At 36.4% G+C, this 17,243-nt stretch overlaps 1 protein-coding gene across 4 annotated transcripts in view; it reads left to right on the top strand.

Moving 5' to 3' along the window:
* The window catches only part of ZNF404 (zinc finger protein 404), a 29,725-nt gene extending 16,252 nt beyond the window's left edge, over positions 1 to 13,473 (top strand). For all 4 annotated transcript variants that reach the window (XM_047834859.1, XM_047834862.1, XM_047834860.1 and 1 more), the window contains 2 exons: positions 2,186 to 2,312; positions 8,643 to 13,473. In XM_047834859.1, the coding sequence (XP_047690815.1) occupies positions 2,186 to 2,312; positions 8,643 to 10,165 (1,650 nt within the window). In that variant the 3' untranslated portion in view covers positions 10,166 to 13,473. The remainder of the gene's footprint in view (positions 1 to 2,185; positions 2,313 to 8,642) is intronic.
* The last annotated feature ends 3,770 nt before the right edge of the window (positions 13,474 to 17,243 follow it).

Genomic DNA, 17,243 nt, shown 5'->3' with positions numbered 1-17,243 from the left:
GTTGGTCTGATCATCCTATATTAGTGTGTTCTAACTCAGGAACAGGAATTCAGTAAGGGATTGTAGAAAGGAAGATCATCTAGAACTACATGTCCTAGATGATACTGAACAGTGGGGAAAAGCTTACGATTTGGGTCCACCCTAAATATCATAATAGCATAATACTTTACATTTAATATTATTTTAGTAACATTAATAACACCTTAAGACTTTAAGAAAAATTGTATCTGATGTCTTTAAGAGGGACTAAATGAAAACTTTAACTTGTGAAAATAAAGGAGATGCTTATGATACACAACCTGACATATATTACATCTTGATAAAATTACTTAATTTTATAGAAACTATTTCCGAAGATAGAAACTTTATCAGCTTTTTGAAGTATAACTGACATATAATTGAGTGTATTTTGTCTCTTTAGAGTAGCTTTATTGAAATTTAATTTACAATAAATTGCTCATGTTTAAAGTGTGGAATTTAATGAGTTTTGACCTATGTATATACCTGTGAAACTCTTACCATTATCAAGATAATAAAAATTTTTCTCATGTCCCTTTATAATCGCCCCCTCCTTACCTGCTCCCAACCTTGCCCTTTGTGCCCAGGCAACTGCTGTCTTCCTTTCTGTCACTATAGGTTAGTTTGCATTTTTCTAGAATTTTATATAAATGTAATCATACATCATGTGCTCTTTCATTAGCTTATTTCATTCAGCATATTTATGTTGAGATTCATCCATATTGTTGCATATCTTATTCCAGTATATATTCCATTCCAGTAGTATATTCCATTTAATTACTGATTAGTATTCTCGTCTCAGGATATACCAAAAATTTCCATCCATTCTTCTTTTGATGGATATTTGAGTTCTTTCCACTTTAAAAAAAAATTTTTATTTTAATTTGAGAGAGAGAGACAGAGCGTGAGCAGGGGAGGAGCAGAGAGAGTGGGAGACACAGAATCCAAAGCAGTCTCCAGGCTCTGAGCTGTCAGCCCAGAGCCTGATGCGGGGCCTGAACCCACAAACCGTGAGATCGTGACCTGAGCTGAAGTCGGAGGCTTAACCGACTGAGCCACACAGGTGCCCCTAAGTTCTTTCCACTTTTTGACTACTATAAGTAAAGCTGCTATGCCAAAATGCTTCATGCCAAAATCTTTGTGTGGACATATGCTTTCATTTATCTTGGGTGAACACCAGGAGTGGAATGACTGGGTAACGTGGATGTTTAACTTTTTAAGAAATAAACTGGGACACCTGGGTGGCTCAGTCAGTTAAGTGTCTGACTTCGACTCAGGTCATGATCTCGCAGTCCATGAGTTCAAGCCCCGCGTCAAGCTCTGTGCTGACTGCTTCAGATTCTGTGTCTCCCTCTCTCTATGTCCCTCCCCCACTTGCGCTGTCTCTCTCTCAAAAATAAGTAAACATTAAAACAATTTTTTCAAAAAGAAATAAACCGTTTTTCAAAGTGATTGTACCATTTTACATTCCCACCATCAGTATTTGAGAGTTCCATTTCTTTCCACATCCCTGGCAACACCTAACACAGTCTATTAAATTTTAGCCATTCTAATAATTATGTAGAATACTGTCTCCTAGCAGTAAGCTAGGGCAATCATAGAGTTCATGGCATTTGTTACTTATCTCTCAATGATCACTACCTAATATTTTCTGTTTTGAAAACTATTGTCTCATACATTTTGTCCATGTTTTTGGTTATTTCACATGGGAAGGTAAATCCAATCCCTGTTACTCCATTTTTGCTGGGATAGATTTTTTAATTCATTTTGGGGAAGAAAGTGAACAATGCTCCTTACATATACACTGAGGAGAAAAAATGTCAGAACGTGCATTTACTAATAGTGTCTGATTTAGGTACATAGTAGGTAATGTGCTTATATATACTGTTTCATTTAATTGGGAAAGTCTTGGTTACTTAATTCACTTTCATACATTTAAAGTTCTCCTCTATTTTTAAAGAAATTTGTTGTACTCCAACAGGATTCTTCAAGACTGTGTTGGCACTCTACTTCAGAAGCTAATTTATTTATTTTCGTCTGATCGTGTCATGATCTTGTAACTCCGCTTACTTGTTTTTCTGTATTGCCCCCTTACTGCAATTCAGTCATTCCATCTTGAACATTTTTTCTTTACTGTTACAAATAATACGTGGGTTTGTCATTTCAGGTGCCACTGACATTCAGTGATGTCGCCATAGACTTTTCTCAGGAGGAGTGGGAATGCCTAAATTCTGATCAGAGGGATTTGTACAGAGATGTGATGTTGGAGAATTATACTAACTTGGTCTCACTGGGTAAGGACATCTGCCTGAAGTGGTGTAGAATCTGCTGTCTGGAATAGCTGCTTTCTCCACTGTGTATTTTATGTTCTATAGCGAGAAACCAGATAAATGTCTCCATATTCATATTCTCCAAGGCCTAGTTTGACCTTTATTAGGTGGAAATGGGCATCTCTCTTCAGCACCTGAATCTTTTCTTTCATTTACCTCCCTCCACCCCATCCTACAATTCCTTCTTTTTCTAAATCAATAAAGGTTTGAATTATTGGACTTTTTCCTGCATAACCAATGCAAAGGAAATAAATTTCATATTATGTGTATGTCCAGAATATCTACAAATATTCCACTTTAATTGCTGGTCCTCCACCTACATGGAGAACAGATAACATGGGGTCCTGGTTTTCCCTTTGCTACAAAAGAACCATGGTAATTTCTACAGTGTAGAATGAATCAAGAGTATTATCTGCTTAGTATTATTTTTGCATTTACAGCAGGAGAAAAGTTGGTTTGCAGTGCTTTTATAGATTCTACTGAGAAGTGAAAGTCTTTGTTCAGTTTTTGGAAAATGCTTGACCATTATTTCTCCTGGGATGCCAGTTATGGTGATGTTAGATATTTTGAGTGTATCGCACAGTTCTATCATGTATTTATTTCCCTTTCTCTCTATTATTTTCTGTTGACGTGTATTTCAGCTCATTTATCCCATATTCTGCTATGATGAGTCTGCTCTTAAATATGGATTTTTCATATCAGATGTGGTCTTTTTCAGTTCTAGAAATTCAATTTGGTGGTCTTTTATGGCATCTAATTATCTGTTGAAATTCTTCATTCTTTTATTTACTTTCTTTTCATTACTGTTTTCTCATCTGTTTTCTTAAACATTTTAATCAAAGCTATTATGGAATTTTGAAGGCCTTCATTTTTTGTACTATCCTTGGGTATGATTCTCTTTCTTTTTTTTTCTCTCATTATTCGTCATCTGGTAATTCCTCTTTAAGTCACCTGGAATTGTGATTGTATGCTGGACCTCGTGTTCACAAGAACTGAACAGTTTCCATATGATGGGATCTTCCACCAGAGTATTTACATTTTCCTCTATTAATTGACAGGATGGCAGGCTGATCACTATAATACAATCAGGGAATGAGCTGGGTCAGTGCTAGTTTTCAGTTTGGGTAATGGCCAGCTACCTCTTTTTTATCACTTTACTGCTAGCTGCACTCGGAATCAATGAGTTTCTACAGGGGAAGAGTAGTGGATCCTCAGGACCAATTCACCACTTCTTCATGGCTCTTATTGCTTATCTGTGTCGATTTTAAGCTGCTTCTCCCAAACGATCTTTGAAAAAAAATTCTTTTTAATGTTTACTTATATGAGAGAGAGAGGGAGCAGGGGAGGAGCAGAGAGAGAGAATCCCAATCATAGAGCCTGATGCAGGGCTCAATCTCACGGCTGTGAGATCATGACCTGAACCAAAATCGAGAGTCAGACGTTCAACCGACTGAGTCACCCAAGTGCCCTCTGAATGGATTTTTTTGATTCCAGAAGAATTGTTGAGAATTAATAAGTGAATCATCCGCTTGACATGCCAGGAAAAGAAGAGCATAACAGACTTAAAGAAAGTAGAAGAAAGGAAATAGTAAAAGAAAGTAGAAAGTAATGAAATGAAAGCCAAACACAAAAGAGCAAGTCAAATCAATTTGCTTCTCTCTCAACATGAATCAAGAAAAAAAAAATCTGTGTAAGGAAAAAAGCCACCTCATTACAAACCTTGAAGCCGTGAAATACAGTATTTTGAAAATCATCCTGCCAAAAAGAAACGAAAAATCAAATGAAATAGATTATTAGAAAATTTTACTCTACAAAAATTTCCACTGCAGAAAAAAACCTGAAAAGTCTCATAAGCACTAAAGGAACTGAATCAGTCATCAAGAGTCTCCCCCAAAATTAGAAGATTCAGGCCTAAATCATCTGTCATTAAAGTATAGGTGCAACAGTTTGAACATGTAAGAATTTTGGGAAAATATTCCCCATAAATGCTTTTGCATGTTGAGTCTAACAAAGAATAAACTATGGAGAGAGGGACAAACCATATAATAGACTCTTAACGACAGAGAACAAACAGGGTTGAGGGAAGGAGGGAGGTGGGGGATGGGCTCAATGGGTGATGGGTATTAAGGAGGGCACTGGCTGTGATAAGCACTGGGTGTTGTAGGTAACTGATGCATCACTTTCTGTTCCTGTAATATTTCACTGTATGTTGACTAGCTAGCATTTAAATAAAAATTTGAAACAGAAAAAAAGAACATTAAAAAATGAGAAGAGTAGCCATCTTTTTAAAATATGGGATATACTTACAATAGCTTTTTCAGTATCCTTGCCTACTAATTATATTATCTGCATCATTCCTTGGTCTGTTTCTTTTGATTCATTTTTCTCCTAGTAAGGGTCATATTTTCCTGCTATTTGCATGCCTGATCATTTTTTATTAGATGCCAGACATTGTGAAGTTTACTGTGTTGGGATGCTGGATTTCTAATATTCTTTTACACATTTTTGGGCTTTGGTCTGGGATACAGTTATGTAATTTGGAATCTGTTGATCCTTTTGTGGTTTGCTTTTAAGTTTTGTTAGGGTGGGTCCAGAATAGCTTTTAGTCTAGGGATAATTTGCCCCACCCTCACCCCCACCCCACTGAGGCCGTATCCTTCTGTGGACTCTGTTTGATGCCTCGTGTTATGGGGTCTTTCCATTCTGGTTGGTGGAAACAGGAATTTCCCAGGCCCTTTCTGACTTCCAGGGGATGTTCTGCCAACTTCTATCTGGTAGTACATTCTTCGTTATTTGTTTCCTCACACAGATGTCCAGATTCATACTCATCCAGCTTCAAGGAGATTCCTCTACAGATCTCTAGAGATCTCTCTTCCTCCTTTCTAGTACTCCAACTTGCAAATTCTGCATCTCTTTCTTTCCGTTCATTCCCTACTCTGTCTTCTCAACTCAGGGATATAGCTGCACTGTTTTAGTTTCCCCTCCTTGTGCTTTGTTCTGGAAATTCTCTTTAAGCAGTCAGATGTGGTACTTGTGGGGCATACTTCATTTGTTTCCCTTCTCTCAGGAGATTTCTGTCTGGTGCTATTTTCCAATATTTGAATGATATTGTTTCATCTATTTTGTTGGGTTTTCTAGTTATTTAAGGTAGGAGGGTAAATTTGATCCCTCTTAATGTTACATGACCAAAATCACAAATTATTCCCTCTGTCTTTGAGAGCTTCTTTGCACTTTAATGCAAGAGGTTTTAGACTCACCTTATATCTTCCCTGCCCTGGACCAGGAATTAGCTATTTCTCCAAGGCACCCTAGTTCACATTAGTGGGAAATAGTTTACAGAGACTGAAACCTGGGCAACAGGGAAGCTAATTGTAATCACCTTTTTGTGGGCATAAATACACATGTTTAAAATTATTTCTTCTATGGAAATTGGTTTGTTTAGATTTTCCATCTCTTCTGGGGTCTATTTCTGTTATTGTCTTACTTTTTATTTTGAAATAATTTTAGATTCACAGAAGAGTTATAAATGTGGTACAAAGAGTTCTAGTATACCATTCCCATAATGATGATAACATCTTACATAACCATGGTACATTTGTGAAAACTACCAAATTAACATTTTACAATTACTATAAACTAAATATTTTATGTAGATTTCACCAGTTTTTGCACTAATGTCTTTTTTTCTGTTTCAGGATCCAATCCAGGATACCACATTACTTTTAGTCATCACGTGTCCTTAGTTTCCTCCAAATGTGACAGTTTCTCAGTTTTTCCTTCTCTTTCTTGACCTTGATACTTTTGAAGATACAGTTTGGTCAGGTATTTAGTAGAGTGCCTCCAAATTTTGGGCTGTTTGTTTTCTTATGATCAAACTGAGATTATGGATTTGGGGGAAGAATACCAGAGAAGTCCCCTTCTCATTGTATAACGGGAGTACATGATATCGATATGATTTATCAGTGTGCTAACCTTAAAAACTTGTATAAAGTGGTGTCTGTTAGTTTTCTTCACTGAAAAGTTATTATTTTTGTTCCCTTTTCATATTCTATTTGTTAGGACCAAGTCAGTAAATCTCACTGGGGTCAGTTTTTATAAATAATATTTTCAGAAAAAAACATCATGTACATCTCAAATTTATTTGCATAGTTGTCTTTAAGGATTTCTTAAACATTCTCTATTTCTTTATTGATGACTGACTGCCTGTTGTCATTGCGTTTGGATTGTCCTCCTATCTTTTGTTCCTTGAATAGGTAGGCTAGTGGTTTGTTCGTATGTGTTAATTGTACAGTTTTATTTAAAATTTGTTTTTATTGATTTTCCTTTTCTGCTTTCCTTCAATATATTTTATCATTCTTTTTCTAATTTTTGTCTTTTCCTAATTTTGGATTTCATATTTAATTTATTCATTTTAGTTCTTTAATTTTTCATTAGATGTATGCCTTTTGGTCCATGTGTTTGCAGCAATACAGTTGAAGGCCATAGATTCTGATGTGTTGTATTTTTACTATCATTCTTTTCAAGATGTTCTGTGGTTTCATTTTGTATGTTATCATTCTCTAACAGTAGTTGTTGGTTTTTATTTATCCAGAGAAAGGGTTTTGGTTTTTTGAGATTGCTATTCATTTTTCATTGATTCAGAGAATATTGCTTGCTTTACTTCAACTTTGTGAACATATTGTACTTCATTCATAGAAGAATCCCACTTGGCTTCACCTCATACTCGACCCATTTAGCACATGAGAGTCTTTCAGGCTGCTCCACCATCCAGACAGCCCATTTTTAGCCTACATTCAATGTATTCTTTGTTGCAGCGTCCCAGGCATTTGGTTTCCCAGGGTCTGTTCCCATGGTATTTAGTTACTTTATTTTTCCCCAACATCCTCAAGTTTAATTTCTTAGATGTTCATAAGCATTTAAAAATAATATTAACTATTGCAATTCCTGAAATGCATTTCTGTGAAATTCAAGGACAATTCGCCTTGCCTATAAAGGAATGGAAGGGAGGATTTGGGAAAGTCATTAGAGAAACAGAACACAGTTAGCATCAGTAGGATGGATAAACAATGTTAAAGTTCTGATGAAGGTAATACACCATCTGATTATCTGATTGAGATAAAGCAGAAAAACAATCATGACTTGGCACAGGAAGGATGGAACAATGTACGTCAATTTAAGGGGATAAGCAGGTGGAGAACGATCAGGTCTCACCTCTTTCCATTTATATTTTTGACTAAGCTAGTTCGGATGTACATTTTTCTCACCTGTAAGGTAAATGATAGAGGAAAGCATACTTTACTATAATAAGGCATGAGAGATTAGGATCAGCGAGAGATAGTTGATAACTGTTGCATCATTTTCAGAAACGAAATGGTTATTTTGCTTGGCTGTCTTCCCCAGTGACCTTGATTTTCAGCCTTATTTACCTTTATTTTCATCCAAGTTATTTTTTAAAATTCAGTACTTTATTCTACGAGTAAGGACTTGTTTTGCAGTAGTGGTTGCAAGAATTTTTGAGTTTTAGAGTAAGAAACTAAGTAGTAAAACAAATGAGAAAATAAGTATGTAATAGAGAAAAGTATTCTGAAGACAAAAAGTTAGGTGTTGGAGTACAGGATAAAGGATATGAATTTACGTGGAGTTAGCGGAGGCAGCCTTTCTGAAAAAGTGATTTCTAACCTGCAACACCTGAAGATAGTAATTTAAAGGAGTGAGGTGAGAGGATTTCCGAAAGGTGGAGCCCCAGGGAATGGGAAAGGTCATGGGACATCTTAGTAGCTGAAGAGATGCATTGGGATAGTATATAGGGAACAAATATGCCAAGGGCTTGAAATGAATTTGTGTAAATAGGACATCCTTTTTATTCATGATTGTGTATTTAGGTTTCATGCTAAGATAAAGACAACCCACCGAAAAAATTACATGGAACCTCTGATAGATAATGTTAGAAATGTAGATAACCAGAACCTACTCCTGCAGAATCTGATTCAGTCTCAGTGGATCTCTAAAAGGCACTATATATAAAAAGCTCTCTCTAATTTTGACCCACACTAAATATGAGAACTACTGACTTTTTCTCTTTGCCTACTCACAAACCTTAAAAGTCTCGTATGAACTTTTATAATTTCCTGAGGCCTTCTTGCCTCTTAAAAATTTAATGACATGATTTTAGGATTTTATAACCCTTTTACTTCCAGTGAGTATACTTCTCAATTTATCCCTATTTTTACTCTAGAAGGCCCCTCCTCACCCCCAGTACAGGAAAATAGCATTTATTTTCTCATTTTCTTTCAGACTTTGATTTTACAACTGAGACCAACAAGTTATCTTCAGAAAAACGCAGTTATGAAGTAAATTCATACCATCGGGAGACAATGAAAAGAAGTAAAACCTTCAACCTAATGAGGTTTATTTTCAGAAATGACCCACAGTGCAGAATTGAATTTGGGAGAGAACAGGGACCCAACATGGGATGTTTTAGTCAAGTGACATTTATAAAACACATATCTCTTCCTCTACATCAGAGAATTCACTCTAGAGAGAACTCCTATGAATGTAAGGAGTGTAGGAGGGGCTTTAGAAAAAAATCACACTTTACTGAACATTTGAGAGACCATAATGGTGTGAGACCATATGAATGTAAAGAATGTGGAAAGGCCTTTATAGTTCTCCAGCATTTTATTAGACATAAAAAAATGCACACTGATTTGAAACCCTATGGATGTAATGGATGTGAGAAGGCCTTTAGGTTTTATTCACAGCTTATTCAACATCAGATAATTCATACTGGTGTAAAACCTTATGAATGTAAGCAATGTGGGAAGTCTTTTAGACGTTATTCTCACGTTACTGAACATCAGAAAATTCATATCGGTTTGAAACCCTATGAATGTAATGAATGTGGGGAAACTTTTAGATTGTACCGACATATGTGCCTACATCAGAAAATGCATCATGGTGTGAAACCCTATATATGCAAGGAATGTGGGAAGGCTTTTGGTCATCGCTCAAGTCTTTATCAACATAAGAAAATTCATTCTGGTGAGAAACCATATAAATGTAAACAATGTGGAAAGGCCTTTGTTCGCAGCTATCTACTTATTGAACATCAGAGAAGTCATACTGGCGAGAAGCCTCATGAATGTAAGGACTGTGGAAAGGCCTTTAGTAGGGGCTCAAGCCTTCTTAAACATAAGAGAATTCATAGTAGTGAGAAGCTCTATGATTGTAAGGAATGCGGGAAGGCCTTCTGTAGAGGCTCTCAACTTACACAACATCAAAGAATTCATACTGGTGAGAAGCCACATGAATGCAAAGAATGTGGGAAGACATTTAAGCTTCATTCATACCTTATTCAACATCAGATAATTCATACTAATTTGAAACCACATGAATGTAAACAATGTGGGAAAGCCTTCAGTCGTGTTGGAGACCTTAAAACACATCAGTCAATTCATGCAGGGGAGAAACCATATGAATGTAAGGAATGTGGAAAAACCTTTAGACTTAATTCTCAGCTGATTTATCATCAGACAGTTCATACTGGTTTGAAACCATATGTATGTAAAGAATGTAAAAAGGCCTTTCGTTCTATCTCAGGTCTTTCTCAACATAAGAGAATTCATACTGGTGAAAAACCCTATGAGTGTAAAGAATGTGGTAAGGCCTTTAATCGTAGTGATCGTCTGACTCAGCATCAGAGAATTCATACTGGTGTGAAACCACACAAATGTAAGGACTGTGGAAAGGCCTTTACTCATTGCTATCAACTTACCCAACATCAAAGATTTCATAGTGGTGAGAAACTCTTGATGTAGTGAGAGTCAGAAAGCCTTTTAGCCATGGCACATCCTTTACCATTGTCACTATTCCACCACCTAATGATGTTATGGTAAAGATTAAGTTATTTAACATAAAAATATAAATGCTTAGAAAGGCATCTGGCACATAGTGTTTGTTTACTAAGTATTGTGGTTTTTAAATGATAATCACTAGTATTACTGTATATAAATTCATGTGGAAGGAGGACTCTAGAAGCATATTTTTTTCAGATAATTCATTCTGGACAAAATCCCATAGAATATATTAAACAAGACCCTTTTTTATTCAAAGCTCAACCCCTTGAAGGTTAATAAGAAGAAACCCTGTGCCTTTATTGAATATTGAGAATTTAGCTGTTGAAAAACTAGAAAGTAGTTTGCAGAAACTTTTCTTACAATCAATTCTGTAATACAGATAACATACAATCCACATTCCCTACAATTGAAATAAATTAAAAACTAATAATTTGGTAGCCAAAGACATACGTTGACTTGGAAAAGTTTTCCTCAAGTTTTTGAAAGTTTCCAAACTTACATAAAAGGTACAGCAGTGTTACAATGATGTTTTTTTGCCCTCCACCTAGATTCAATATCTAACATTTCTCTCTCTATGTATGAACATGTATATATACAGATGCACAAATACCATATATCATTCTTATTGCATATTGAATGTATTTTACATATATCATTTTGCTGTGTTTTTCAGTGAATGTTTTAGATATCACTTCACCTCTAAAAAGTCAACATACAATTCTTAGAATTAAGGATAATCTTCTAGATGACCATTAACCCACTGTTACCTAAAAAGACATTAACAATAACCCTATATTGTTTCACAACATTCAGCCCATTTACAAATTTTTCTGATTGTTTAAAGAACATCTAAAAGTGCTGGATTTTTAAAAAGTCAAAAACCAAACTAAGCTCATATATGTTATATGACTGTGGCTTGTTGAGGCTGATAAGAACTGGTCAAGAATTTACTCTCCACCTCCTTACCTTTTTTGAAGACTCAGAAGAAGTAACCTACATAATATTGTTAATTCCATATTTGTCCTTTTTCTCAAGGTGGGCTTAACTTTTCCTCTTTCCTTTGTATTTATTTTGAACTGAAGGTTATGTCTAGAGGCTTGATTAGGTTTCAGATTACACATTTTTTACAAGACAACTTCATAGGTAATAGTGTACTTAATATTATAAAATATCAGTTGGCATACCAGTGAAACTATGTTTGGTCTCTTGGTTCATGTATTGATCACCATTTCTCTCCGTTGTACTGGTACATTTTTTCTTTGCAATTAGTAATCCACGGAAAGTCACATTGGCATGCCACTTGAAATTTAAATTGGTTATTATTTTAAAGAAATTAAGACCCCCCCAAAACTCCTCATATTTTGTTTTTATCCATATATTTACCTTTCCCCATGCTCTTCATTATTCCCAGTTACCAATTCCCAATGGTCTGAATTTCCATGTGGTATCATTTTCCTTCACCTTAAAGAACTTTAGCATTTCTTGGAGTGCACATCTGCTGGTGATGGATTTTCAGTTTCTTTTACTGAATGCCTTTGTTCTTGAAGGGAGTATTTTTCTTAAAATAGATTTATGGGTTTTATTGTGTATTTTGAAAAAGATATTGTAACGCTGACTTCTGGCCTCCATAGATTATGATGATAAGTCATTTGAATTATTTTCCTTCTGTGTCATTTCTCTTTGCATGTTTTCAAGATTTTCTCATTATCTGTTTTTCATCTGTTTGACTGTGCTGGTCTAGGTATGGTTTTATGTTAATCCTGTTTGGAGTTCTCTGAGCCTCTGCAATCTGTACACTAATGCCTTTCCCCAAATTCCAGAAACTTTAACCATATTCAGATTTTTTTTTCTGCCCTTGCCTCTCCTTCTGGGATTCCAAGTACTCATGTTAAATCTTTTGATATTATTCCACAGGTCACTTGTTCTGTTTTCTTCAACTGTTTTTCTGTTTTTCAGATTGGATAATTTCTATTACTCTATCTTCAAATTCACTGATTCTTTTTCCCATCATTTCAATTATGCTGTTAAGCTTATCTATCAAGTCTTAAATTTGAGATGTTGCACTTTTTAGTCCTGTAGTCCTCATTTAGTGCTTTTTTTATAGCTTCTATTTCCTTACTAAGATTTCCTGTTTCTTAATTGCATATTTTGACAATGCTTTTGATTCTGAAGAAAATCTTTCATATATCAATTCATGATAGGAAAATTAGTAAAATTAGTATTAACTTATGAAAAGTATCACTTTCAGTAAATATTCCTACCCTTTTAGCTAAGTCATAAAAACAGTTTTTCCTTTCCTTGGAATTTCAGATTTTGTTTGTTCAAATGCAGTGTGATACTTGTGAGAAAGCAAATCACACTGTCATTTTGGGGGTCTTGATTATGAAATATTTGCCAAGTATTTTTAAATTTTTTTAAATGTTTATTTTTGAGAGAGAGAAAGAGAGCACAAGTGGGGAAGGGGCAGAGAGAGAGAGAGACTGAGAGAGCACAGAGCCCGACGAGGGGCTCAAAGTCACAAACCACAAGATCATGACCTGAGCCAAAGTCAGACACTTAACTGACTAAGCCACCCAGGCACCCCACCAAGTATTTTTTTTTTTTTAAAAGAAAGCCTCAGAGTTCAAAGTACCGTAAATCTTTGTATAACTCTTCCACCATTCAACCAATGAGCACTGGCAAAAAACATAAGATAAATAAATTCATTGTTTTCTGTTTCTTTCAACAGCTCCATAAATGACAATGATTCATAACATTTACATGTATATACCAAGCCATCATACTTTTCCTACTGGGAAGCAAGTCAATTAGGGAGACATTAGGCTCTTACCTTAAAATTCCAAGGAATCCACATTTTAACAGCATGGCTGGAGCACCACCTATTGTAATAGAAGTTATTTTTTTTTTCATATCTAGAGGAAATTCTTTTTTTGACATATATAGATTTTTAATTATCTATGGTATGAATCTAATTTTGTAGGCTGAAAATTGACAACATTTCTATTTGATTTGGAAGTCTTTGAAACAAAATGTACCCAGAGTGTTAATTTGGCAATATTTCATATTGTACAACTCACCTAAAAACTAAAGAAGAATATATGTAGCTTTACTAATTTTGAATTAATCTTTAATATTGTTAGAAAGATCTTTTATGAGCAGTTGACTGGTGGCTTAATTAAAAAAATTTTTTTTTACTTGAAAAATTTTTAAATGTTTTTATTTATTATTGAGAGAGAGACAGAGCGTGAGCCAGGGAGGGGCAAAGAGGGGGACACACAGAATCCGAAGCAGGCTCCAGGCTCTGAGCTGTCAGCACAGAGCCCAACATGGGGCTCAAACCTACGAACTGTGAGATCATGACCTAAGCAGAAGTTGATGCTTAACCAACTGAGCCACTCAGGTGCCCCTTTTTTTATAAAATATAATGTTTAGTCTTCATATCCTAACAAAACTCCATAACTAAAATAATTTATCTTTCTATATTTCCATCTGAAAATTGATATTTTGTGTGTAAGACACAAAGCCATTTTATAGCTACACACAGTTACAAGCTCAGATTATGTTTCAAAGTTATTTAAATATTTTGGTTGCCCATTTAATGCTGCTTCCAGGCAAGTGCTTTTATCTATTCCTTTTTGGTTATTGAAAATTTTCATCAATTTTTTTTCCAAAAAATTTTCAAAAATTTTTTGTTTGTTTGCTCTGTTCACAGCAAATTGCAATTGGCATTTATGGTGAAATTCATAGCACTTCTTCCAGCCTCTTATTTTTTACTACTCTGGCCAGAGTACTGGCTTCCATTTGACTACAGGCCATTAGTATGCTTTCATTTTAACTTTTATTTATTTTTTTTTTATTTTTTTATTTTTTTTCAACATTTATTTATTTTTTTGGGACAGAGAGAGACAGAGCATGAACGGGGGAGGGGCAGAGAGAGAGGGAGACACAGGATCGGAAACAGGCTCCAGGCTCTGAGCCATCAGCCCAGAGCCTGACGCGGGGCTCGAACTCACGGACCACGAGATCGTGACCTGGCTGAAGTCGGACGCTTAACCGACTGTGCCACCCAGGCGCCCCTCATTTTAACTTTTAAAATTCGTACATATTTATTTAACCTAGAACAATTTAATTATGATTAAAGTAATAAGTATTTATATTTAATTGCCAATTATTATTTCCTTCATATCACTGCAACTCACGTTGTCTTCATAAAATACCCAAGTAAACCCATCGATGGCTTGACATCAGCTACATCAATGATGTGATTACGTGTAACACTAGAAACAACATCTACACAGGACATGTACATTATAATACAAAAATAAGATCTATGCAGTGGTTGAAGTGAAATGTAGTCCTTCCAAAACAATAAAGTTGTCAGTAATGGCAAAATATGTCAACACTGCTTTTTAAAAAAGTTTTATTGGGGCGCCTGGGTGGCTCAGTCGGTTAAGTGTCCGACTTCGGCTCAGGTCATGATCTCACGGTCCATGAGTTCGAGCCCCGCTTCGGGCTCTGTGCTGACAGCTCAGAGCCTGGAGCCTGTTTCAGATTCTGTGTCTCCCTCTCTCTCTGACCCTCCCCCGTTCATGCTGTCTCTCCCTGTCTCAAAAATAAATAAACGTTAAAAAAAATTTTTTTTAAATAAAAAAAAAAATTAAAAAGTTTTATTTATTCATTCATTTAAGTAATCTCTACACCCAACGTGGGGCTTGACCTTATGACCCAGAGATCAAGAGTTGCACACTCTTTGAGCCAGCCAGTTGCCCCTACACTGCTTTTGTTTGTATATTTAAATTAACTACAATTAGATAAAGTTTAAATCAATTTCTCAGTTACACTAGCCTTGTGTCTTAGAAAGTTCAATTGGGTGGCCATATAGTATGTATTGGATATAGGACAGGAATGAGAGGAGCATCAGGAAAAACTGAATACAAAGTATCTGTCCAATATTACTAGGGACTGCAATAATCCAGGCTGCATATAAGGAAGATTCACTACAGCTGTGATGGTAGGAAAAAAAGTCAAAAAATTTTCATATTTTAAGTAGAATTAGCAGGACATAATGGGATGTAAGAGACCAAAAATTCCAGAAAGACTTTTTTTTAATTTTTTTTTACATTTGTTTATTTTTGAGAGACAAGAGAGACAGAGCACAAGTGGGGAGGGGCATAGAGAGGAGACAGAATCCGAAGCAGGCTCCAGGCTCTGAGCTGTCAGCACAGAGCCCGGTATGGGGCTCGAATTCACAAACCGTGAGATTGTGACCTGAGCCGAAGTTGGATGCTCAACCAACTGAGCCACCCAGGCACCCCCAGAAAAACTTAAATACTGTAAGTGTACCTGTAAACTCCCATTTCAATTATTTAAAAAAATATATTTTTTTAATGTTTATTTTTGAGAGAGGGAGACACACAGAGGACAAGTGGGAGAGGGGCAGAGAGAGGGAGACACAGAATCCAAAGCAGATTCCAGGCTCTGAGCTGTCAGCACAGAGCCCAATGCGGGGTTCAAACCCACAAACCATGAGATCATGGCCTGAGCCGAAGTCGGACATTTTTTTTTTTCAACGTTTTTATTTATTTTTGGGACAGAGAGAGACAGAGCATGAACGGGGGAGGGGCAGAGAGAGAGAGGGAGACACAGAATCGGAAACAGGCTCCAAGCTCCGAGCCATCAGTCCAGAGCCTGACTCGGGGCTCGAACTCAAGGACCGCGAGATCGTGACCTGGCTGAAGTCGGACGCTTAACCGACTGCGCCACCCAGGCGCCCCCCGAAGTCGGACATTTAACCGATTGGGTCACTCAGGCACCCCTCAATTATTTACTCCTTAGAGTTTTTGTTCAATACTGGTATCCAAGAAGATGGTTTCCATGGTCCGTATTTGAATTAGGGCCAAGTGTGCTAATTATCTCCTATATTCATCCACTTTCTTCCATAATAAAAGAATGACCACTTCTTTATTTGCTTATGTGCATAACTCAGAATGATGATTCCCCCGCCTTATTATGGATCTTCTGTTATGGCCAACTGGAGACCATTGAGATTGTGTGGCAGTTTGGGGAAATCTTCCTTAAACACGCCTGGCTATCTCCCTTTCTTCCTTACTCCGTGTCTCCATTCTGCTGCCTGGAGCTGGATAAAATGGTTTGGAGGACTTTGGAGCAGAGCCACAAAACCAGGCTTAGACTGCCACCTCCAGAATTCTAGGTGACAGAAAAATTTTCCTGTTTGAGCCAGTCGTTCTGTCTCTGTCTTACAGCCGAACATAATCTCTACTGATTCACCCAGGTTGTTGTATACTAAAAACAGCTATCACATGTTCCTATCTCACCTCAACCAAAAACAGAGCAAAGATTTTACATAAATATTTCCACGTAAGTGTTTATTCCCACCTCATCAAAAATTCAGAATACCTGCAAGGGTGAGACACTGATATTTCCCTCCTTAGGGACACGCTTTTCTGCTTTTTTAACAATTCAAATAGTGCTAAGTGACATTTTGGAAGACTACATGAACTTTGGAGGAAAAGGCATTAGTGGCTGTTATTTGAGACCTTCCTTGGGGAAGAGGAGCTAAGATAATTTCTAGAACACTGTAAAATAGGAACTTAAGTAAAATAAATGCTTCTAAGCTTGGGAAACATAAGCAGTGAGCATTAGCAGAAGATAGTGGAATTATCAAAGCCTGCTATCCTTGGCTTTTAAACTGATGATTCCCCCATGTCTATCTTTGGGAAGTTGAAACAGAAAACTGCTTTGAAGCAGGTGGAGAAAGAGGAGCTACAATCCATGAATGAACAGTGCTGACTTATCACTCCTAATTAGGCAACTTACAGTAATTCCGTTCTGCAACTCACACTTCACAAATCTGGACTGCTACCTCCAACCTCGGGAACCCTAGGTTCTTTCAAGAGTGGAGACAGAACTCTAGCCTATTAGATGCCATATCCTGATTCATTCAAAATTTGCAGAAAGGGGTTACAATTTTCCTTACAAAGGGCAGAATTGAAACTAGACCCAAAGAAGAGTCTGAGGA

Source organism: Prionailurus viverrinus, chromosome E2 (genome assembly GCF_022837055.1).
Source record: "Prionailurus viverrinus isolate Anna chromosome E2, UM_Priviv_1.0, whole genome shotgun sequence".
NCBI classification, from domain to species: domain Eukaryota; kingdom Metazoa; phylum Chordata; class Mammalia; order Carnivora; family Felidae; genus Prionailurus; species Prionailurus viverrinus.
This window is presented reverse-complemented; position numbering and strand designations above follow the sequence as displayed.